Source organism: Poecilia formosa, unplaced genomic scaffold (genome assembly GCF_000485575.1).
Source record: "Poecilia formosa unplaced genomic scaffold, Poecilia_formosa-5.1.2 Scaffold61, whole genome shotgun sequence".
NCBI classification, from domain to species: Eukaryota; Metazoa; Chordata; class Actinopteri; order Cyprinodontiformes; family Poeciliidae; genus Poecilia; species Poecilia formosa.
In genome coordinates this window covers 2,551,134-2,573,785 of record NW_006800000.1, presented here as the reverse complement: position 1 = coordinate 2,573,785, position 22,652 = coordinate 2,551,134, and the positions used below count along the sequence as shown (strand labels likewise).

The following is a 22,652-nucleotide window of genomic DNA, read 5'->3' as shown; positions in this document are numbered from 1 at the left end:
ACAAAGCTAATGTTAGCATGAGAGCAATCATTTGCATGTAGAGTGAATAGCATGTTGACTCTAGCAGTAGGATGTGGGTTATCATCATGATGATTAACAACAAATTACTCTATTATGTGCTCATATTAGTGTAAGCTAAAATTAGCCAAAATGCTGAGGCTGGCTTAAATGCTGCCAGTAGCATGTTGATTTGCATGGACTTAATCCATTCAATATGATAAACATAATAATAAATCAAAAATTAATGCTTATTTTAGGTACAAGACTAATGTTAGCATGAGGGTTGTCACTACAGCAAACTGTTACCACGTTGTGAGCGTGCCTGTTGCAATAAGCAAAAAAAAAAGCATAATAAATTAAAGCAAGCTCAATAAATGAATCTTTTTTCTCTTTTTTTTTTCTTTCTACCGAAAACGGAAATCTTCAGTGTGGTGTTTTGGTCTCACTTAGACCTTTTCTTTAGGGAGACTAAATAATTCATTTTATTTGTTGTTGTTGTTGTTGTTGTTGTTGTTGTTTTGTTTGTTTGTTTTGGATATTTAAAATATCTTCCAGTGCCAGTGTTAAAACTCCGTTAGAAGTTAAATATTATTTATTTCTGACAATGTGTCTTTTGCATTATTGTGCCGTTATTACTTGATATGGCTCTCGAAACAGCAATATTATCGCAATAACTTCTGGAACAATTTATTTTCCAACAAAATTTAATATTATGACCAGCCTAATGCTGACATCAAATGTTTTTTTTAATTTTTGTCTTGTTTTTTTTTTTTGTGTGTGTGTTTGTTTGTTTGTTTATTTTTTGTTTTTAAATTAAACCTAGTTCTTCATTTAAACTCCGAGAAATATTTTACTAAACGGGATGGCATTGATTAATTACGAAAATATGACAATGGTGTGATTAATCAGCCTGCCATGACGGAAAACACAAATGCAAATGTAATTTTTGCATTATTTACAATAAACTAAAAAAACAAAAAAACAAAAAAAAAAAAAACGCACACACTTGTAGGCATTCACCAACGTCATCTTGTCCGCATACATCACGCACGCCTGTCTGGATGGAATGTGACGCCAAAGCTCCTCCAGTGAAGTCTCGCGGAGTGAAAACACCGGCCATTTTTCTCCATTTATAGCAGGACACTTTGTGCTTGAGTAATGTAACCGAGAGTGTTGCGATCACTTTAATAAGCCTACAACTTTTGGCCAAGTTTTATTTTGGTGCCTAAGCATTCAAACTTACTGCAAACCGAACACAAACCATGTTTGTGTTTTCCGCCGCAAAGTTTTTTCGATGACATCCCTGTCCGGATAGATGATTGTCTAAACTGTCGTACAAATGGAAATGGTGCCTAGCGAGGAGAACCAGTTCGTACCCAAAGAGGTGAGGGTTACTACAGCACTCTGACCTGCTCGTGGAGTCAGCCTCTGGGCCAAATCTGTTACTTTTGCAGATCATGCTCATGAATAATGTGGCAACTTTGACACCACTTTAAGAGTTTGTGATCTTGGGGTGTCGGGTTGTGGCTAACTCTCAGCTAACAGTTAGCTTGACGTGACTTGAACGGCCTATATCATGACACTGCTAGCTGCTGCTAACAGCGGCTAATCTCGCTTCAGCTGAAACCGATTGAATTCGAAAACGTTTGCAAAACTGATATTGTGTTATCTACCTTGAATATTTTGATTTATAAATGTCAGAGACGTTTAACCGTATTACATACTGTAGCTGACATTACGCTATCCGCTCAGACGGAGTTTCAAATTTGTCAACATTAGTCAGCTAACTTGCATAACATTAGCAGGTGGCTAAAGTCGTTAGCTTTTATATCTTACTTATTGCAGCAACCGTCTTTTATGTTTTTAATTAAAAATGCAAGTCGAAATCACTTGAAAGTGGTACTTAAAGAAATGCCGTCATACACGCTCGTAGTGCTCTTTTATTTAAGTTCTCACTTTCATTTAGTCTCAGTTGACATATTTTGTATCCAGTAGAAGTTTTCTTATTTAGACTTTAAACTTTAATGTTTAAGAAATGTAATTCAGAATCCTACACAAAATATATATTAAAAAAAATGGGGGCGAATATATCGCCGTTTTGATGAGAGCGTACTAAATAAAGTGCCTTTTCTTTTTTGATATTCCCAATTAACTCAGTATGGCTGATGCTGCGTTCCGGAAAATATGTTGTTTGCTTTGGTAGCTAGCAATCGGGGTTTCTGCACAGCCTTTAAAAAACTTATAGGTTTTAGTCTTCAAAAGGGTATAAATACCCCTTATCCTAGGCTAGATTTTAAATCACATTGAAGAATGGCATAAATTCATATATTTATTGCCTCTTCCACTAACTTCTTTTCCTGTACATTCAACCTGCCCTGCAAAGCCATCACCTACTTATTTCTTAACTTATTTTAGTATCATAAGTTATTTTTGACTTGCTTAAGTTATTATATGAATAAAAAAATGGTTTTAGTTACAGTAGTAGATCCACATAAGTTCTTTTTAAAAATATAAGTCTTGTAGTTTGTAGATTTAAATAATACATTCAAATTAAAATAATAAAGCCAGGATCATAAATCCCATATCAGATATATCTGAATAAACATTATACTTGCTGTTTATAGAGTGTAAACAAATACCAGAAAACACATGAAGGGTAAAAAAAAATCTGATTCATTGTTTAAAATAAGGTCTCGATTTTCCTATTTTGTTGAATTAACATTTTATAGCATTCGCGCCATAAATCTTTGGACTATTTCATGCTATAATTGTAATGTTATATTAAGACAATGTGTTGTGCTCCATCCTGGTAAATTCATGTGTAAAAAGGATGTTTAATTAATAAATTCAGGAAGTTGTTGTTTATCTGAAATATCTCAGCTTGATTTAAAAAAAATAGTTAGTTGATGATGGAAATTTATGGATTTTGTCACTGAACCAAAATCTGACCTATATCTGCAGACGATAACGCAGCTCAACTTTCACAATTCCTGACAAACAAAACTTTTGTTCCGTCAAATGACCTTCTATTAGTTTTCTTAAATCTATGATGTAGTCAAGCCCAACTGTTTTGTAATGGTTGAGGTTCACTTCCTTTTTCCTATAGAAAAACAATGAGTTTCACTTTTTTCTAACACGTAAGTGGCTTCCAGTCCTCATTAGAGGACTTTGTTTTTCTTAGTCATTGTTCAGAACTGTCTTTTTTTTGGATCTCTATTATAGACCTCATGATTCTTACCTCAGAATTGGTAGTTTTAGCAAATTTAAAAGAAAGTTCTGTTTAATGTAAATAAGTAATGTCTATTCTTCTCAATGAATACTTCTTTTACACAGAGAAGTGTTTTAGACATGGTGGTTTAACGAGTGAGTGGCTACTCATACTATAAGAGCCAAATAACAGCTTAAACACAATATTCACCGCAGTAGCTTTCCAATATGAGGCTTCCGGATGCTTCCTTAGTTAAACTTGGCAGGTTTCTTCCAGGCCTTCCATAATACTGAGCTGTTTGGCAAATTGATAATAAAAATGACACATTTTTGCTGAACATTTTTTGTTTGTTCAACTAGAGCTAGCCTCTTTTACTGTTTAACACAATTAAAATGAACCTAAATATGCATAGATGACTAAGTATTTGAAAAAAAAAAAAAGAAGGAACAATTAGGTGATAGCACCCAGATTCTCCTTAACATAGTTGAAAGAACCTGTTACTTAATTATAAATTTGACATTATTTTACCTGGTATTGTTATAAAGCTCATTATATTTAGTCCTGTGGATTTTTTGCAGTGTTTTTAACATCACAATATGGGTTCATTCATGGAGGTATCGCAGTGAATAATTTCAGTTCTTAGGTCTGTAACACTGCCAGTATTTTGTGCTAGCTGCGGTTTCATGTCTGCACCTTGTGATTATATCCATGGTAAAAATAACTTTTAATCTGATAATACACCCGCGTGTTGTCAGAAGCAGCTTCTTTATAGGACCGGTCAGTCACATTTTCCCAAGATCACAAACTCCACAAAGAGTGAACAGGAAGAACTGGAGTGATTTGAGAACATACCCATAATTACAACCCTTACATAATTTCAGCACTTTATTTATTTGTAAATGTAAGCCTATAAATCTGCAACGTCTAGCCTTGGTTTGTTTTGAGCATAATCAGGAAGGTGTGTTTCCATCTTGTGCTGCTTCTTGTAAATGTATTCAATTGCTTTTAATCCCAACTGTGTCCACATGTCATTAGGGCTTGTTTTGGAGTTGCAGACAGAGTGTTATTGATGAAATAAAGAGGATTTCACAGGTCTGTGATGCAGCATGGTGTCGAGCAGATGCATGCAGCAGTGCATTAAGTATGTCAAATTTAAACAGTTGTTCAAACGAAGGAAAGAATCGGTTTTAGTCAGCACTAATTCATCAATTATTAGAAACAAATTAGCAAGGAAAAGAATAGTGCATCTTAAAATTTGGATTTGAAACACATTTACAGCCAGGTCACCCTTGCAGTTTATTGTTGCTAAGTATTACTACTGTTAGTGGTTCACAAATGTTACTATATATATATCCTGCTGGAAACTTATAAACAAATATTTCAGGATCAGGTTAGTAAGCTTGTCGCGATAAGCAATAAGTCAATTATTTGCATGATAAATTAAAATGAGCCTGATAATTTCCACTTGGACAAGAATCATAAAAGAGTTCCTCCCCTTAAATTTCATTGGAAAGCTAGCATTTTGAAAAATGCTGCAAACATTTTACACCCAGTATAAAGCAGTTAGTTTGGACTTTTTTGTTTATCCAAAAGTCCTACCTGACATTTTGCCTGTTTTCTCTCTCTAAGCTGAATGAATGATATATTTTGAAACACAATTTTGGTTACATAATACATTTTAATTATTGTTGTTTCGGTTATTTTGTTACTTTGTTTTAGATATTTAAATATTTTCCACTTCCAGGATTAAATATTCTTTAGAAATTAGTTTTTTTTTAATTTTAGGAGGATGTATTTGTATTAATATTCTACTATTATTTTTATTATATTTTGTGAAAATGGTCTCAAAATGACAATATTATCATTTATCGCAATAAATTATGACAAAATTTATTGTGACAGGCCTACAGGTTAAAGATTTGACTTGAATTTATGTTCTGTTTGGTTTGGTCCCTTTAGTTTAAATAAATCCACTCAGATAAAAAAAAAAAAAAAAGGTAAATATTCGATTAGCGCTCTATTGTCCATAAAGGAAAATTAAAGTTTTGTCAATTCTTTGCATGTTGGCTGAGAGATTTTGTCTCTTGTCTTTAGACTTTAAATCACCTGAGTTTGCCACGACAAAATATTAAAGCAACGCAAGATGTTTTGTCAGCAGTGCGACTGGTTTCCTCTTGAAACACCTGTTCCACTTGAAAAACAAATTACAGTGTGCGTTTTACAGCAGAATCGAGCATGAGTCAGCGGTTGTGTTATACCCAGAAGTATCGCTTGCTGTCCTGGCAGGAAGTTCTTCTTGCGCTGGAATGTTTCATAACATTTTGGATGCCGTTTTGATGAATTAACCTGTCCTATACAATGCCAGAAAGGCTACAGGGAGTATAAAAACTACAGTTCTGTTTGATTTTCAGATACATAATGCAGCTGAGGAGCCCAGAGTGCTGTGCATAATTCAGGACACGACCAGCGCGAAGACGGTCAACGAGAGGCTGACCCTCAACCTGCCCGCTTCCACCACTCTCTCCAAACTTTACGAGGACGTTGCCCATAAGGCCGGATATGTGAATGGCTCTTTTGACCTTGCCTGGGGGAACGCTCAGAACATGGTGAGACGCATCAGATGATTTTTATAACACCTGGTGCGTGACAGTGTGATACATAAATGTGGGGGAGGAGTTTCAACCAAGCTTTCCTTTGCTAAACTGGTGCTAGAGCTTTCTGAGTATCAGTTGTTTGTGTTTCCACCACCAAAACATCAGCTCTTGCACAAGAATAACTTTTCTCAACACAAGTGCAAACGCTTAGCGAGGCGAAATGAAACAACAGCTTTCATCAAGAATACACAGACGCTGTAATTAGTAAATCATCCTTAGCTGTGGAAAAGCTGATCTATTGATATGACCCATAATAAATCTTAATCGTCTCAATGTGCGGCTGTTTTTCCAACTTGTCTCTTAAACCTGCCTGTTGTTGATCTTTTAACATTGCCAGGCAGCATCAGTGGAACCTCCTCTAAACACAGTGTTTATTTTGCTGTTGGTATGGGTGAGCTGGTCAAGATTGTGAAGAATCCAGAAACAATCCACACACTATGTTAATAATTTAAGGTGGTGATATCATGGAAAACTGACGCTACACACCCACTGCAGCATGGCATCACACGTAGGAGCTCCACCCCTCACCCATCCTTTACATAAGAGCTCCACATCTGCCTTAAAGCAGATCATGAAACTCCTGGAAAATTTTAGGATTTAATATAAAAAGTCAGATTACACTGCTTTGTTGTGCACATCAATACAGACCACAAGCAAAGGGATTTTCATACTGAGACTGGAAAATTGAATACATTTTAAAATTTTTATTTTAAGAATTTCATTAATTTTATTAACTTTATTTGTAAGCCCTATGCTTAAATGTTTGTCTGTAACAGGATTTTATTGCAGCTTCCTGCCTTACATCGCTTGTTGCACAATGAGCCACATTTGCGTAGCTCACCGTCAACTTACTTTGAAAAAGTTTCGCAAAGCTTTTTGAGTTATTTATCCTAAAACAAATTAGGAATTGCAGCAAATAAAGCATGTTTTTTTCCCCCTGCCTTATTCACCTGATTGTATCAAAAATAACCAGGGTCATTCATGGTTTATTTTTAACCTTAGGAGATTTGAGTATGCTCAGTATTTTTAAAGTATTTTGGTCTGAATAATAGAGACTCTCCCCTGTTTGTGCCTCCTGATGTGCAATACTTTACTCATGACACATAATCTGGACCATCTGGACAGTGGCACTAAATTATAACCTCATCAAAACTGCAAATGGATGTTTTCACTTTCTTTCGTGCCATTAAAGTTACAAAATTCAGTTTGCCTTTGTACTGCTCTCTGCTACAAAAATTCATCTTTTAAAAAGTCCCAAGTAAGCAGTGGAAATAACTTGCTTAAATACTTAAATTATAAAACAAAACACAGTCAAGGTTCTGCGTCGGTGAAGAGAGTGTTCAGTTGTTTTCTGTACATTATATTACCTTTTCTTAAATGAGCCCAAGCTAATCCTGTTGCTGACCCAGGCCAAAGCCCAAGCGCTGTGCCTGTTGTTATCTCACTGAGTAGGTCAGTGGATTAAGCCACTGCCTCTGCTGCTGCACTTGCTCGCTCATCCTCAGCTCGTCTTCTCGAAGACTGCTCGTTAGTGCTCCTCACATGTTTGCTCCAAACTGCTTCCTTTGCTCACATCAAGACAGGAAGTTTGTAGGAAATGAATTTAAAGGAAGTCTGACCACTGTAAGTGTGCTATTTATTAAGCTTGTAAAAGACCGTTTAGTGTTGGATTTATTAACTTGGGTTTTTTGTTTCACTTCCTTCCCTCAAGGCACCGCTGGAGCACAACAGTGAGATGTCCCTCTCTGATTCTAGCTTTGAGCCCGGCGGTAAGAAGAATTTTCTCCAGCTTACAGATAAAGATGGAGAGCAACCACAGATTGCATCGGTAAGCGGTTAAAATAAAAGATATTCATAGTGTTGCGTCTTTTTAGTGTGATTTATTTATTTAAATTGGAAAGGCTGTGAACTTGCTTCCCAGTTCGAGTTTTATTTTCTTAAATTTCCATGGCGTTTGTGCTATTAGGATGAGTCAGGAACAGCAGATAGCAGCGGGCTGGATGACAGTTCCCAGGAGCGGTTTATCGGCCCCCTGCAAAGAGACGGCAGCGCGGGCGGCAGCGGTGACTACAGCAGTCCGTCGTACTCCTACTCATCCATCCTCAGCAAATCTGAGACCGGTAAGTGTTGGCATCTGGCAAAGGTCTAAAATGTTTCGTTCATGACTTGTCGCACGTATCGTCTTTTATCTCTTTGTCCACCCTCAGGTTATGTTGGGTTGGTTAACCAAGCAATGACCTGCTATCTGAACAGTCTCCTCCAAACACTGTTTATGACTCCTGAGTTTAGAAATGCACTCTACAAGTAAGGAACTATGGTTTGATCTGTTTTTTTTTTGTTTTTTTTTATGTAGCTAGCGAAACACAGAGCTTAAAACCTTTCACATCTGTTCAACTTTAGTTGGGAGTTTGAGGAATCCGAGGAGGATCCCGTCACCAGCATCCCCTACCAGCTGCAAAGGCTCTTTGTTCTGCTGCAGACCAGTAAGAAGCGGGCGATTGAGACGACTGATGTAACTCGGAGCTTCGGGTGGGATAGCAGTGAGGGTGAGGTTTTGTGCTCCCGTGTGACTTTAATCACGTGTTGGTTTGCAAGTGAAAGAACATGTGCTTCTCGCGCTCCAGACTTAAATATCCTTTTTTTTTTTTTTTTTTTTTTTTAATGGATTTGTTTTTCAGCCTGGCAGCAGCATGACGTCCAGGAACTGTGCAGGGTCATGTTCGATGCCCTGGAGCAGAAGTGGAAGCAGACAGAACAGGTAGGAGAGTGTTTACTCAATTGTTGTTAGCAAAACACGAAGCCAACAGCTCCAGACCTTAGATTCAAAATAAACTATGGAAAAATCGCAACTGGCAAACAATCCCTGGGTTTGGGCTTTTGTTTATAGTCTGGACATGCTGAGTACTGCAGCAGCACATAGACTGATGTGGGAATAAACAGGCATGCCATGAAGTAACTCTTTTATAACAGAAAACGAGAATAGACAGATTACAGAACTGAGAAGTAGTTTATAATGCCAATCTATACAGATATTTTATGATTTACAGCCTTGTTTGTTTCTTGGTGTTGGGGGGAAAATGGTGTAATACCTCTTTACAGCTAATTTATGATTACATCAGCAGATAATCTTGTTGGGAATCAAGACACCACAGTTACACAATGTCAACCAAAAAAGTTAAAATGAAGAACTGTAACACCAGAAAAATATCAGTTATTAATTGTGCATTACATTTTTATCAAATAAGGATGGTTAGATTTGTTGTTTCCAACATTTGTTTTGATTTTAATACTAGGACTAAAACACAATTATTTAGAAATACGTTTGAGGAGCTTATGTGTCTCTCTGCTCTTTATAAATAACACAAGCATAACAAGCTGACATCAGCTCATCAGTTAGTTGGGCTATCTGCTCAAGTAGCCAGGCTGCGTCTGGCTGCCCTTAATAAAAGACATAAATGGGGATTATTTAGTTTTCTCCACAATGACTGCTTCTGTTTTTTTTTTTTTTTTGCTACTGGGAGTATTTCCAAACAGGCGAGTTTGTGTTGCATCACCCCATGGTAATAAAGTGCTGGACTGACTGCAGTTCTGGTTGAATTGAGGAACTGCTGGTCAGCTGTCTGAAAGAGAGCTTCAACATTTCTTCCCTCACTCATGAGAGAGAAAGAAATTCAGGTGTTTCAAAAATATTTCCAGTTGCAAAAAGTTGGGATGTGGAAACTTTACCCTCGGTTGGGTAACGCTCTTTTAAACTTATAGTCGGCGAGCTGCAAGCGGCGTGCTTGTTCAGCAGTTTTCTGCACGCCGATTATCTGAGCAGATAAAATAAATAAATAATTGGCCGATATGAACTTGTTTTACTTTTGTTACTGTATAAATTGTGGAACAGAAAAAGACCTTGAAAGCCATTACTACATTTATTTATTATTTATTTTTTTTATTGAGTTTATCAAAATCAAAGTAGCAAATAAGTGTGTTAAATAATAGCTTCAACTGTAATACTTAGTTTATGACATCTAAGCAGCAGTAGGGGTAACTATTAGTTTTCTGTTTTTAAATTGAAAGCAGCTGGATAATATGCATTATTTGTGTGACATTTGTTAAACTTTTGTGTAAATTCCAAGATTTCATGTAACCTTTTTACGAAAGGTTATCACACCAAGTGTGTACAAACCAAGTGTTTTATGTTCCGAGTTAATTTGGTCAATGCGTTCTTCAAATCCATCAGGCTACTTCTTCACACGTCAGTGTTGTCCTTTTCTTTGCATTATAATGTAGCTCGGAGATTAATATTGTTTGGGAGAAATAATGCCTCTGCATATCCTCAGGCTGATCTGATCAACCAGCTGTACCAGGGAAAGCTGAAGGATTATGTGCGTTGTTTAGAGTGTGGATATGAAAGCTGGAGAATCGACACTTACCTGGACATCCCTCTTGTGATCAGACCCTTTGGAGCCAGTCAGGCCTACGGAAGTGTGGTGGGTTTTTCTTGTCAACACTCCAGATACTTCTGCTACTTAAAGCTCATTTTGATACAAGTCATAACCTTTTAATTTTTCAACTTTAATCTCAATTTAAACGATGCAATTTTAATGCTGTTGCAGGAAGAAGCTTTGCAGGCATTCATCCAGCCAGAAACCTTGGACGGCCCCAACCAGTACTTCTGTGAGCGCTGCAAAAAGAAATGTGATGCCCGAAAGGTGAGCAAAGTGAAAAGGTGAAGCGGTGATGGGAAGGAATACAGTGTTCTGCAGCTGAACTCGTCTGATGCTTTTTTTAATTTTTTTTTTTAACCCAGGGTCTGAGGTTTCTGCACTTCCCCTACCTGCTGACGCTGCAGCTGAAAAGGTTTGATTTTGACTACACCACTATGCATCGCATCAAGCTTAACGACCGCATGACTTTCCCAGAGGAGCTCGACATGAGCCCGTTCATCGATGTGGAAGACGAGGTGAGAGCAGCCGTCGCTCTCGACGATTCAGATTAGATTAATGGCCCCTCAGCATCGTGAACATTATGGTGATGAACCAAAATGTGATTACTTCCTCGACGCATGTAATGAGGAACGTGATGTAACAGTAATTCGAAGATATTTTGTGCATCTCTTGGCATGACCCAATTTTTCTACTTTTATTTTTCACGAAATAGATTATCTCCACCGCGAGTCGCACTGAGAAAGTAAATGTTCATATCGCTTGTGGCGGGAAGAAATTGGAAAGGAATCCTTTCATTTTAATGTCTTTCCCTTTGTGAGAGGGCTGCTGGTGTTTAGCCTATAGAAACTCTGGAGTCTAAATTGGACCTTCTGAAGTCAGATTTACTCGCTGGTTAATGGTAATGTGGTAAAATATTTGGAGCTACAGGAGGTGGAAACCTCAGACAAGTGCAGCTTGTCAGGATGTTCTGTAGCTCTGTTTATAGTTTGCACCTCTTCCAGCTTTGCCATGTTCTTTCTGAACCTTGGCTGGTAGAGCCAAGGTTCAATCATATGGGCTGATTGTGGCCACATGAGAGTGATTGTGATTTATATCCTGTCATAGACGTCTATTAAACCATCCCACAATGATTTGTGCGTGCCAACCTTTGGACCGTGGCTAGCACTCTGCTTTGGTGTTTCCTTTTGAGCCTTGAACTCTTTTTACAGTGCTGCTGTCTTATCTAGCTAAACACATTGTTGTGTGCTTTTGGTTTTGTCTCTCTAAGCCAGAACACCAGCACATAAATACTGGTGGAAAAAAAACAAAAAAACTCACCTTTTTTTTTGTTAAACCTCCATTATTCTTTTGAATTGGTCTCTTTTTAGAAATCGCCTCAGACAGAGAGCTGCACTGATAGCGGAGCAGAGAATGAAGGCAGTTGCCACAGTGACCAAATGAGCAATGATTTTTCCACTGATGACTGTGTGGATGAGGGCATCTGCTTGGACAGCACCAGTAGCACAGAAAGGGCATTGAAGCCAAAGGTAACTATCTCTCTTGTCTTTCAATAGATATCTCCTTTATCTGCTTGGCTTGGGAGGTCTGGGAGGATGGGATTGTAGCCAAAGTCATTATTTAGTATTTCAGTATAAAACGATTAATTTAAAAAGATTAATTTAGAGAAAATGCTGCCATCTGGAATCTTGCATCTTTGCGTCTATTTTAGTACAGCTGTTTATCCTGCATTATATTATTAAAGTTGCCCGTTTTCATCCACAAACTAAGAGTGTTACTTCTGTCAAGATATATTGAGGTGTTAGGAAGAGGTAAACATTTTCTGTCGTAACATTCCTAAAATTTAAAGAACTTTTAGTATTACTGTTTAAAATATAGAGCAGCGTTCCCCTCCCCTACTTATTGCTGCATTCTCCTGCTCAGCAGGCTGGACAAAGGATCCAAAAAAGAGCAAAAAGAGCTCTTAGAAAATGTTTCTCATCGCAAAAAATGTGGGGAGTCATTGTGGGAAACTGGGTGGCATGCATCACTTTAAATTAGATAATGCAACGTTAAAGCTAAAGGTGGTGAGCTTCAAAGTGACAAACCATTTAAAATACCAACAAAAACAATAAGATAATGTTATACGAACATTTTTTTTTTACATGAGGTTTTCATAGCGTGAGAATCTCATTTTGACCCACAAACATAAACTTAACCACAGAAGTTAAAACTTGTTTTGTTTAGGCTTTGCATGCCACACACACAATATAGTGAAAATGCAAGAATAAACTCTTCATTTGCACATCCAAAGGGATTAAAATGTCATTTCTGCTTTATGTTTGAGTTTCCTGAGTAAAATATTATAAATGGTTGAAATATGCCGATTTATTAGTACCCTCAAAAACACAAAAGAGCCCATAGATTTCAGAGTTTGATGAAGGGCTTTATGTTGCATACAAGTTAAAAGAATAAGCAAATCAGCGAATAGAGCTTTAGACTTTTTTATTTCGAGTCTTTTCATTCCCAGCAAGCATGTTGAGAGCATCGGGCTTTTGTTGACGTCTTCTTTTATGTCGTCTCCAGTCTCTACTTGCTGTCCCAGTGTATTAACGATTTAAACATTTGAGCTGCTGTCCTCTAGCAGACATGAGCGTAACGCTTCTGTAGTAGTAACGTGTAACTCTACAAATGAATTGTTGCTTTTATTAGAATACTTCTCTGTTCTTCCCCAGAGCTTGCTGACCTTTGAGTTGTTCTCCGTCATGGTCCATTCGGGCAGCGCTGCGGGTGGACACTACTACGCCTACATCAAGTCCTTCAGTGATGGCCAGTGGTACAGTTTCAATGATCAGCATGTTAGCAAGGTCAGGCTCATCGTCTAGGTGCCTTTGTTTTACCCTGTAACAGGCTAATGCATTACTGACTTAGCAGATCTCTGCTCTCTCTTGAGAAAAATGACTGTTTCATATTTATGAATATTTTTTTTTAATTAAATTAAATTCAAAAAGTACTTTATTGATCCCAAAGGGAAATTAAATATTTAAAAATATATTAAATAATGATGTGTATATATATATTTTTTAAATTTTGGTACATTGTTTTTCAATAGATCACCCAGGATGATATCAGGAAGACATATGGGGGGTCCTCAGGGAGCAGAGGCTATTATTCCAGTGCCTTTGCAAGGTCAGTTATCCTCTGTCTACATACCACACCACATATTTTAAAGACTTATATTTTAGCTTTGATAAAAAAAAAATTAACACGAGTAATGTTTTAACTACATCTATTTCCAAGTTGTTGTTTTCCGAGTTCAGTATAACGATATCTTCTTCTCCCATCTCTCCCTCGACAGTTCCACAAACGCTTACATGCTGATTTACAGATTGAAAGACCCCTCAAGGAATTCAAGTAAGAGAACAACACAGCCAGCTTGAGAAAATCCCAACAAAATTTTGACCCGTCACATATTTTGGTCAGGATTTATACATTTTTATACCAGATTAATTCAATCATAGTATCATTTACTTTGTAGCTCTTCCTCCTTTTGACGTTTGAGTTTTAAGAGGTTGTGGTGTGACGTTGTTTTGAACCACCAGTCACCTGTAGTTCATCAGTCCGGCCTCCATCAGTAGCATTCAGTGCAAATGGTCAGTTGGATTGTAGTTCGGATAATTTGGAGTTTGTCTTGTTTCTCAAACTTGAAGCATTTGTTCAGTTTGAGGGACTCGTGGTTTTATCTGCTGAAGGAGGAGAATTTATTAATCAGCAGCAATAATGATGCGGTTTTTTGTGTCATTGTAGGGTCATCCTCTGCATTTGTTTGTTTGTTTTGCTTCCCGTTTCGTCTATGTTGATAATCGCAAACTAAGATCATTTAGGAAGATTTGTGAAGATAATTATCAGTGTTTCTTCTTTTAGTTTTCCATTTTCAACACAAAAATAAGAAATCGATTCTCTTGTTGCTTGGAACAAACTTCCTGCTTTTGCCGTTCAAATCTAATGGTGTATCAGGACGATGGTTGCTGGTGTATTGCTCTTTGCCTGTCAGTGCTCATAATGTTATGGTCAATTGTTTTTGTAGACCTGGAGAAGCTTTTCTGAATTTCTTTGATATTTCCCAGAAAAAGGGTATTTTAAATGTCAATTGCTTAACCTGAGCAGCACTATGGGGGGAGGTTTCTTCCAGGAAGAGTTTCGCTTTCACTCTGTCTAAAACTAAGCCTCATGCTCATTTGCTTGAATTTAAAATGCTGTAACTTTAAAGAAATGGGCTGTTTTATTATACGACATGATTAAATTCTGTATGTTGTCATTTTCTCTGCCCTCGTTCTTTGCCATTTACATTTTGTCCTGAGGTTGTACGTCGGTAGTAGGTTTAATGTGTAGCGTTGTGTTTGTCTGCAGGGTTTTTATCTGTGGAAGATTTCCCAGAGCACATAAAGAGTTTGGTTCAGAAGGAGAAGGAATCCGAAGAGCAAGAGAAGCGCCAGAGAGAAATCGAACGAAACACTTGCAAGGTATTTTTGTGATTCCGATAAGTACGTTCGACTTCTAAGGATTAATTATAGTAACGCATCATTAGCTACACAAAAAGCTGACGATCTTTTTATCCCGATTTTCAGATCAAGCTCTTCTGTGTGCATCCTGTCAAAATGATGATGGAGAGCAAGTTGGAGGTTCACAAAGATAAAATTCTCAGAGAAGCAACAGAAATGGCCTACAAGGCGGGTTGAGTTGTTACCCTTCTACATTTGACCATCACTAAGCAGAAATTTTAATATTGTCTTTTATTTTTCTGTGCTTCTTCAGCTGATGGAGCTGGAAGGAGTTGTCCCTCTGGACTGCTGTCGCCTGGTAAAGTATGATGAGTTCCATGAGTATCTGGAGCGGTCGTACGAAGGCGAGGAAGACACCCCCATGGGGCTCCTGCTTGGAGGCGTCAAGTCCTCGTACATGTTCGATTTGCTCCTCGAGACTCGCCGGCCTGATCAGGTCTTCCAGCCGTATAAACCTGGAGGTTAGTCCATCTGCTGACGTTTAAATGTTTGGAAGTGAATGCGGGGCTGCAGGGACGGTTAAAGGCTCAGTCTCTTTATTCGAATTTTGTCTTTTTGTTTTACTTATTTGACGACAGAGGTGATGGTGAAGGTCCACGTTGTTGATCTGAAGACCGAGACCATCGCCCTTCCGATCAGCGTGCGAGCGTACCTGAACCAGTCTATCACTGAATTCAAACAGCTTATAGCACAGGTTTCTTCATCTTTTCCATTTTTTAAATTATTTTGGGTTCTTTTCTTGTGTACGTGTGCATCTCAATTAATTATATGACCACTTAAAATTTGGTTGTTCTCAATATTTCAGTTGAAAATGGGAAATTCAAAAACATTCATTGCACATCAAATCAAGTACTTTGTGTTTATTTCTGTACATTTTGATGAATGTGGCTTGCAGCTAAAGAGAACTCAAAAATTATGAAAATGGCATCAGATCAATACAAAAAAAACAAACTGAATTTTTAAGACATCAGTGTCAACCAACTAAAGAACAAGTCCATGATCTGAGTTTTACTTTTTCATTGACTGAAAGAAATTTTTGCTAACTTAATTATTGAGATCCAACTCTATATTAAGTGTATATTGGCTGGGAGACAGTGAATACCTTGTGTGTGTGTGTGTGTTGTTAGGCTACAGGTCTGTCTGCAGAAACGATGCGCGTGGTCTTGGAGCGGTGCTACAACGACCTCAGGCTGCTCTACGTCCCAAACAAGACGCTAAAAGCCGAGGGTTTCTTCAGGAGTAACAAGGTCTTCTTTTCTCCTCTAATGTTCGCATTGTAAATGTTTGAAACTCGGAACATTTAATCAAATTCTCTTTCACCAGGTTTTTGTGGAGAGCTCAGAGTTGACTGATCATCAGGTTCCTTTCACCGACTCGCTCTTGTGGAAACTGTTGGATCGCCACGGGAACACGATCCGCCTGTTTGTCTTGCTGCCTGAGCAATCTCCTGGCACCCTGGCCAGCAGAACTCTTTGTCAAAAAGCAGGAGAAGACTCTGACGGTCCCTTCGAAGGATCGAAGGGCAACAGGAAATCTGTGGAAGCGATACTGGAGGAGAGCACGGAGAAGTTGAAGAACCTGTCTCTTCAGCAGCAGCAGCAGCAGCAGGGCTCCAGTGCCAGCGACAGCCAGAAAAGCTCCGACACTAGCGACTTCGAGCACATCGAGTCGCCGACGCAGGAGGCGGACTCGAACTCATCGCTGTGCGTGGCGGCAGACAGCAGGGAGCTGGAGAACCGGATATCCGGCTCCTCCGACACGGAGAACCAGTTTGTTTGCGAGGAGCGTTCAGACTCTGAGGTGAACAATGACCGTAGCACGAGCTCAGTGGACAGCGACATCCTGAGCTCCAGCCACAGCAGCGACACACTGTGCAACGCGGACAGCGGCCCCATCCAGCTGGCCAACGGCCTGGATTCACACAGCATCACCAGCAGCCGACGCTCCAAAGCCCACGAGGGCAAGAAGGAGACCTGGGACACTGCTGAGGAAGACTCTGGGACCGACAGCGAGTATGACGACAACGGGAAGAGCAAGGCAGAAGCTCAGTACCTGTACTTCAGAGCAGAGCCTTACTCTCAGGATGATGCTTCGTGGGATACACACAAATGTAACGGCTTTTACCCTTCGTTTTTTAACTCTCTGTTTGCATTTTAATAAAATTAAAATTGACTTTAATAGAGGAACGTTCTCTTAGTAAGGCTTGACAATGTGGCTTAAAAATATATTTTTCTTTCTTTTGTTAGAAAGAAGATTTCACAATTTTAATCTTTTTTTTTTGTCTAAAAAAGAAATTACAAATGACAAAATATTTTCAGAAAGAAAAATATTTCTTATTTCAGCCCTATAACCCTATAACTCACTTCTGTGAGTTATAGGGCTGATTATTAGGGACAGGTTACGAAAATTTTAACATTTTGAGAATACAGTCATATTAGTCGACTACAGATGCAATTTTTAATAGAAAAGTGTCTTAAAGTTTTAGGAAAAGTTTCGTTTTAATGAGAAAGCAGCTTTAATAGTTACCAAGGTGTGGCGTGACCAGCTCAGTTCGTGTGGTTCTTTCTTCTAGACCAGTGGTTCTTAACCTTTTTTGAGGTACCGAATCCCCCAGTTTCATATGGGCATTTCCCTTCTTATTCCTCCAACCCCTCCCCAGACGCACAAAATACTTTGCGGTATTCCGATTTAGTAATGTAATTATTAGCTGTGTTACCACCCCCACGCCACTAGAGGCAGTAGCAACCCCAGAAAGATGAGACTAAGGAGGAGATTTAGACTATAGAATTTGGTAAAAACTGTGAGCTTTGCTGAAGTAATTAAAGACACAAGTTCAAATCCATGCTGAGAGTGGAGCTCCTTCAATCAGTGCTCCTCCACAGCTCTGATTGGCTCAGCAATGTAACGTGATCCTCTGCAGCAAAGCAGGGCATCATCACGACTTTACACAGTGTGTCTTCACCTCCGCGGCAGAGGCTCCGCCGAACCCGAGACCGACTCACCGAAGCCCTGGGGTTCGATCGAACCCAGGTTAAGAACCACTGGTCTAGACAGTCCAATACCAAACTATAACTTCCCAAGATTCTCAACTTTCCTCATTTTAATTTTTGTTTTTTGTGTTGAAATTATCTTAAAATTATTACTGCATTCTCCTAATACTGCGATTTTACTCAGCCAATATTAACCCTTCATTCTCATATTATTTCAACTTTGTCATATGACTTTATTGTTGTAATATTATGACTATTCTCGAAAAGTAAAATAAATACAAGCATTAAAATGTGCTAACATCTATTTTTCACCCGACCCTAACTCAGTGATTTTTTTTTTTTTTTGTTCTTCAAGTTAACAATGGAGGAGATTATTTTTAGTCTGAAATGTTCTCCCACGTTTCCTCTCAGGTTTAGTGCTTCACGTGGACAAGAGAATAACGTTGGCTGCCTTCAAGCAGAACCTGGAGCCCTACGTCGGAGTCCCGTCGTCCCAGTTCAAGGTGTTTCGAGTTTACGCCAACAACCAGGAGTTTGAGAGCGTACGGCTCAACGAAACGCTCTCGTCGTTTTCCGACGACAACAAGGTCAGGACGAGCCGCCCCGGGGTATTTCTGACTGAGGGAGCAGTTTGTGTAAAAAGGCCTTTTGGGTTCTAATTGAAGTTTCTCTTTGACTGCTCAGATAACCATTCGACTGGGAAGAGCATTGAAAAAGGGTGAATACAGAGTCAAAGTGTTCCAGCTGCTCGTGAATGAACCAGAGGTAAGATATGATTAAATGTCATCATGATCGGTTGGCGTAGCTCATGTGGTTTATTAACAGCTTCATCAGCATTTCCTCACCTCCTTTTCAACTATTCGTTACGCTAAGCCTTTAAAGTTGTCAGCCTCCATTTTAACTGCTGCCCTTGTGCGACAGCAGTGTCTCGTGTCAGTTCACTTTGTCTTTTATTCAGGTGCTCAGTAATATATTTTTTTTCTGCAGCCTTGTAAGTTTTTAGTGGAAACGGTGTTTGCTAAGGGCATGACTGTAAGACAGTCCAAAGAGGAGCTGCTTCCTCAGTTAAAAGAGCAGTGCAAGCTCGACCTCAGCATCGACAGGTAACATCAGTCTGGCGATGAGTTTGGCATATTTAAAGATTTTCTTTAAAAAAAAAGGATTGTACGAAACGGTTCATACATTTATTTGTGTGTGGCAGGGTTCGTCTCAGGAAAAAGACGTGGAAGAATCCAGGAACGGTGTTTCTGGATTACCACGTTTACGAGGAAGACATCAGCATTTCCTCAAACTGGGAGGTTTTCCTGGAAGTCTTGGATGGTAAAAAAAAAAAAAATGCTCGGCAGATTTTCTAAAACAAGTTGAAATGCATTTTATAACTTGTGTTAAAGGAAAGGCAGCCACTGTGTTTTATGAGATCTTGATGACTTTCCATGAATAGAAAGTCACTGTACTCTTAATGTAAAATAACGAAAAGACATTAAACTAAAACCCCTAACAGATCGGTGTTCACCATTTTATGTAATAAAAATGTAAAATCCATGTTTAGAAATAAATACCTAGTCAGCTTCAGATTGACGTGGGCTAGCATTAGTCTGTTGGTGTGACAGATATCACAGTATGGTAAAAATGAAAATGTATATGATTTTAATCTGAGCAATTTTTTGTTTCTACTTCTCCTATAATGCTCTACTGATTAATTGCAGTAGTGCTGCTCAAAGCTTTCCAGCTGCAATTTTAAAATCGCCTCACTTTAACAAGAGTACTATGTGGTCCTCCTATTGTTTCCACGCCATGTTTCCCACTTTAAATTTCTGCTACCAATGTGTCTATTTTGTCAATATTGCAAAGCATCAACTTTTTAAAGCCTTAGTATAACTTGACTCCGATAGCCGGCCCACTGCTGGTACAGAGTTATGTGCGTTTGAGTCGTCGTTTGCTCATTCTCAGACTCGGAGAAGATGAAGTCCATGTCGCAGCTGGCCATTCTGACCCGGAAGTGGAACCCAGCTACGATGAAGCTGGGACCTTTCCAGGAAGCGATTCTGGAGAGCAGCAGCGTGGAAGAACTAAAGGAAAAGGTATTTCTGTCACCCGGTTACTTTTACATTTTGCTCAAAAGACTCGATCATCCCAGCTATGACCAAAAGGCTTTTAATCGTTTATCTTTTTTTTTTTTTTTTCTTGTACAAGATGTCAGCAGTCAGTTTCTGACAATAATTTAGGGCTGCTAAGTCAATTAATTGAAAAAGAAAAATCAATATTTTCATTGCACATGATTTCTTTGTGCAGTTGTCGCCATCTGCTGGCTGATGGTAGTAGCCTCATCCTCACTTTCATGTTATAATTTTTGTACAATGTTCATATAATTGTTTTTATTTTTAATTTTTCTCCCTGTACATGTTAAGTGATAGATAAAAATGCTCGATTCTTTCTGCTGAATCGCTTTCTGTCAATTGTAGTGACTTGATACAGTTTTGTCTTAATTGATGATATCGTAAACATCTTCTTCTTCTTCTTCTTCACTTTTGCAGCTCAGTGAAATGAGTGGTATTCCCATGGAGAACTTGGAATTTGCAAAGGTATGAGCATTTCAATATTTCAGACCTTGATTCTTCATGTCGTGTGTTTTTTTTTTTTTTTTTTTTGTTTTTGTTTTTTTTGTTTTATTCACGAGCCGCATGTCTCCGCTGTGCAGGGCAGGGGAACGTTTCCATGTGATATATCCGTGTTGGAAATCCATCAGGATTTGGACTGGAACCCAAAAGTTTCGACTCTCAATGTGTGGCCTCTGTACATCTGTGACGATGGAGCCGTGGTCTTCTACAGGTACGTTTTTCAATAAGGTGGAAACATGTTTACGCAGTCTCTGATGTCGACCGATTTATACCTTTTAATTCAATTCCTATCAAAAAAGACAGTGAACAGCTGACCACAAACTACAAACGTTTGAGAGTGATGTATAAATAAATAATAAGATAGTAAAGAGGTGCGTTTTAACTCAAAATTTAAAGTTCGTCACTGGTTAAGTGTAAACTCTTAAAGGCTGACATCCAGAATGAGATATTTGGGTCTCAAAATTAAATTGTTTCCTCAGGTTAACACATTGAATCGGGACAGACTAGTAAACATTATAGCCTTTTGTTTATGTCTAAATATGGAATGTTTTGTAGTAAGTATAATTAAGAGATTAATACTTGGCTAGATATTCTGATGTATTGAGCTGTAGAGTTCTGCCACCTATTAAGCGATTTGGGTTGATAGGGTTACTTGCTTGAAGACTCAAACTAAATGTAATACACGTTTGAAACTGGCTTTTTATGTATCGTTTCATTAAACGTATTTACAAAATTAAGATTATGGCTTTCACGGTGGACTTAAATCACGTGCGCCGTCTCTGTCGGTGCAGGGACAACAGAGACGAACCTCTGGAGCTGTCGGAGGACGAGCGCAACGAGCTGATGAAGAAGGAAAGCAGCCGCCTGCTGAAGACGGGACACCGCGTCAGCTACTCGCCGCGCAAAGAGAAGGCCCTCAAGATCTACCTGGACGGCGGCCCCGTGAGGGACCCGGGGCAGGACTGAGGCCCGCACAAACCACACTGGGCTGTTTAGATCGCCCGGCCGCTGCGGGCGAAACCGCCAGGCGTCTGGACTTTGACACGACAGTGACTTGAAACGAAAGCGGCGTTGTGAGGAGCGTTTTCCTCACAGCCCGAGCTCGGAGCCCCACTGCTGTCCAGAGCCCTTGATGTGTACTATAGTGTAATGTACTGTAAAGTCTAAAGGGAAGTTCAAAAGCTAATTTTAGAGAGAAGAATCGAGCACTGTATCGACAAATCACATGAAACGGATGTGGAGAGGCTAGGGCGGTGAAGCCAGCTGGGAAGTCATCCATCCCGTCTTTGCGAGTCTTCTGAAATCAAACTCTGTCATTCTTTGTTCATCTCTCTGTTCCGGACGACGGTGATTCTTGCTCATACGCGTCTCGTCATGTTCTCATGCCGTTTGACCACTGCTCGTCCTCAGTTACTCACCGTCTTCTGATTGCTTTCGACAGCCGAGACCTCCTGACCTTTTCCCACCTCCTCCACATCTCCTCTGGTGGAAAAAAAAAATGACCTTGCTTTCTCTGTAACTTTGAAGAAAAAAAAAAAAAAATTGGTTCACAGAATTTGATGAGTCTAGAAGCAAAACGTCGTGCTCCTGTAACACCCTCATTATGTGTTGTTATGGGCTGCTTTGCATCTAACGCAGCATTTTCACTTCATGTAGTGATTTCATAGGATGTTGGTCCTTTCTGTCATAAAATACAATGAAGCAAAAACCAAGTAGTTTTTTGTTAAGAATTTTCTTCTGTTGTCTGTAAGTTATTAATTTGCTTCAGACCTAATCGCTGCTGTTGGGTCTTTAGCGAGTCTCACATCTGCTGTGTGTTCATTATATTTGTAGAGAATCTATTTGTTGTCTTTTTTTCTTTTTTTGCTTTGTTTTTGCACTTTGTGGGCTGGACGTCCACAGCATGGATCATCCTGTCGTGTGAGTGGGGGTGGTTGTCCTGTCTGGTGGGGGTTCTCTCTGGGTTTTTGTCATGGAGTGGGGAGGGGGGGACATGAGGTTTGTTTGAGGTTTTTTTGGCGCTTCGACTGGCTGCTGCTGCTGCTTGATAGACTTGACACCAGGGGGCGCACACAGCCTGCTGGACTCCTCCTCCTCTTCCCCGGGTTAAGGCTCTGTGAACTTAAACTCAGCAGCCCTGGTTTCCCTGAGGTTGTCACCAGCTCTTCACTGTAGAAACGCCAACATCGGAGGATTTCCCTTTTTTTT

At 39.1% G+C, this 22,652-nt stretch overlaps 1 protein-coding gene across 3 annotated transcripts; it reads left to right on the top strand.

Moving 5' to 3' along the window:
* The first annotated feature begins 1,073 nt into the window (after positions 1-1,073).
* usp47 (ubiquitin specific peptidase 47) lies at positions 1,074-22,159 on the top strand. Of its 3 annotated transcripts, XM_016672452.1 has the most exons (29): positions 1,074-1,384; positions 4,244-4,300; positions 5,620-5,814; positions 7,574-7,690; positions 7,829-7,982; positions 8,070-8,166; positions 8,263-8,408; positions 8,541-8,620; positions 10,191-10,340; positions 10,467-10,562; positions 10,661-10,813; positions 11,666-11,824; positions 13,010-13,141; positions 13,387-13,463; positions 13,633-13,688; positions 14,685-14,797; positions 14,903-15,004; positions 15,090-15,297; positions 15,415-15,530; positions 15,964-16,083; positions 16,160-16,946; positions 18,238-18,413; positions 18,511-18,591; positions 18,814-18,929; positions 19,028-19,146; positions 19,777-19,907; positions 20,361-20,408; positions 20,525-20,655; positions 21,236-22,159. In XM_016672452.1, exons 1-29 carry the CDS (start codon positions 1,340-1,342, stop codon positions 21,408-21,410), a joined length of 4,137 nt encoding a protein of 1,378 aa, XP_016527938.1. In that variant the 5' UTR covers positions 1,074-1,339; the 3' UTR covers positions 21,411-22,159. The 3 variants fall into 3 exon arrangements, with proteins under 3 accessions (XP_016527938.1, XP_007554190.1, XP_016527939.1); XM_007554128.2 differs by lacking the exon at positions 4,244-4,300; XM_016672453.1 differs by lacking the exons at positions 1,074-1,384; positions 4,244-4,300; positions 5,620-5,814 and adding an exon at positions 7,374-7,485.
* The last annotated feature ends 493 nt before the right edge of the window (positions 22,160-22,652 follow it).

What these genes read in the sequence shown, in the direction of transcription:
- usp47 (XM_016672452.1), top strand. Translation starts at nt 1,340, where the DNA reads ATGGAAATGGTGCCTAGCGAGGAGAACCAGTTCGTACCCAAAGAG. An exon ending in GGGGGAACGCTCAGAACATG is followed by an intron (nt 5,815 to 7,573) that starts GTGAGACGCATC and finishes CCTTCCCTCAAG; the next exon opens with GCACCGCTGGAGCACAACAG. An exon ending in GGAGCCGTGGTCTTCTACAG is followed by an intron (nt 20,656 to 21,235) that starts GTACGTTTTTCA and finishes CTGTCGGTGCAG; the next exon opens with GGACAACAGAGACGAACCTC.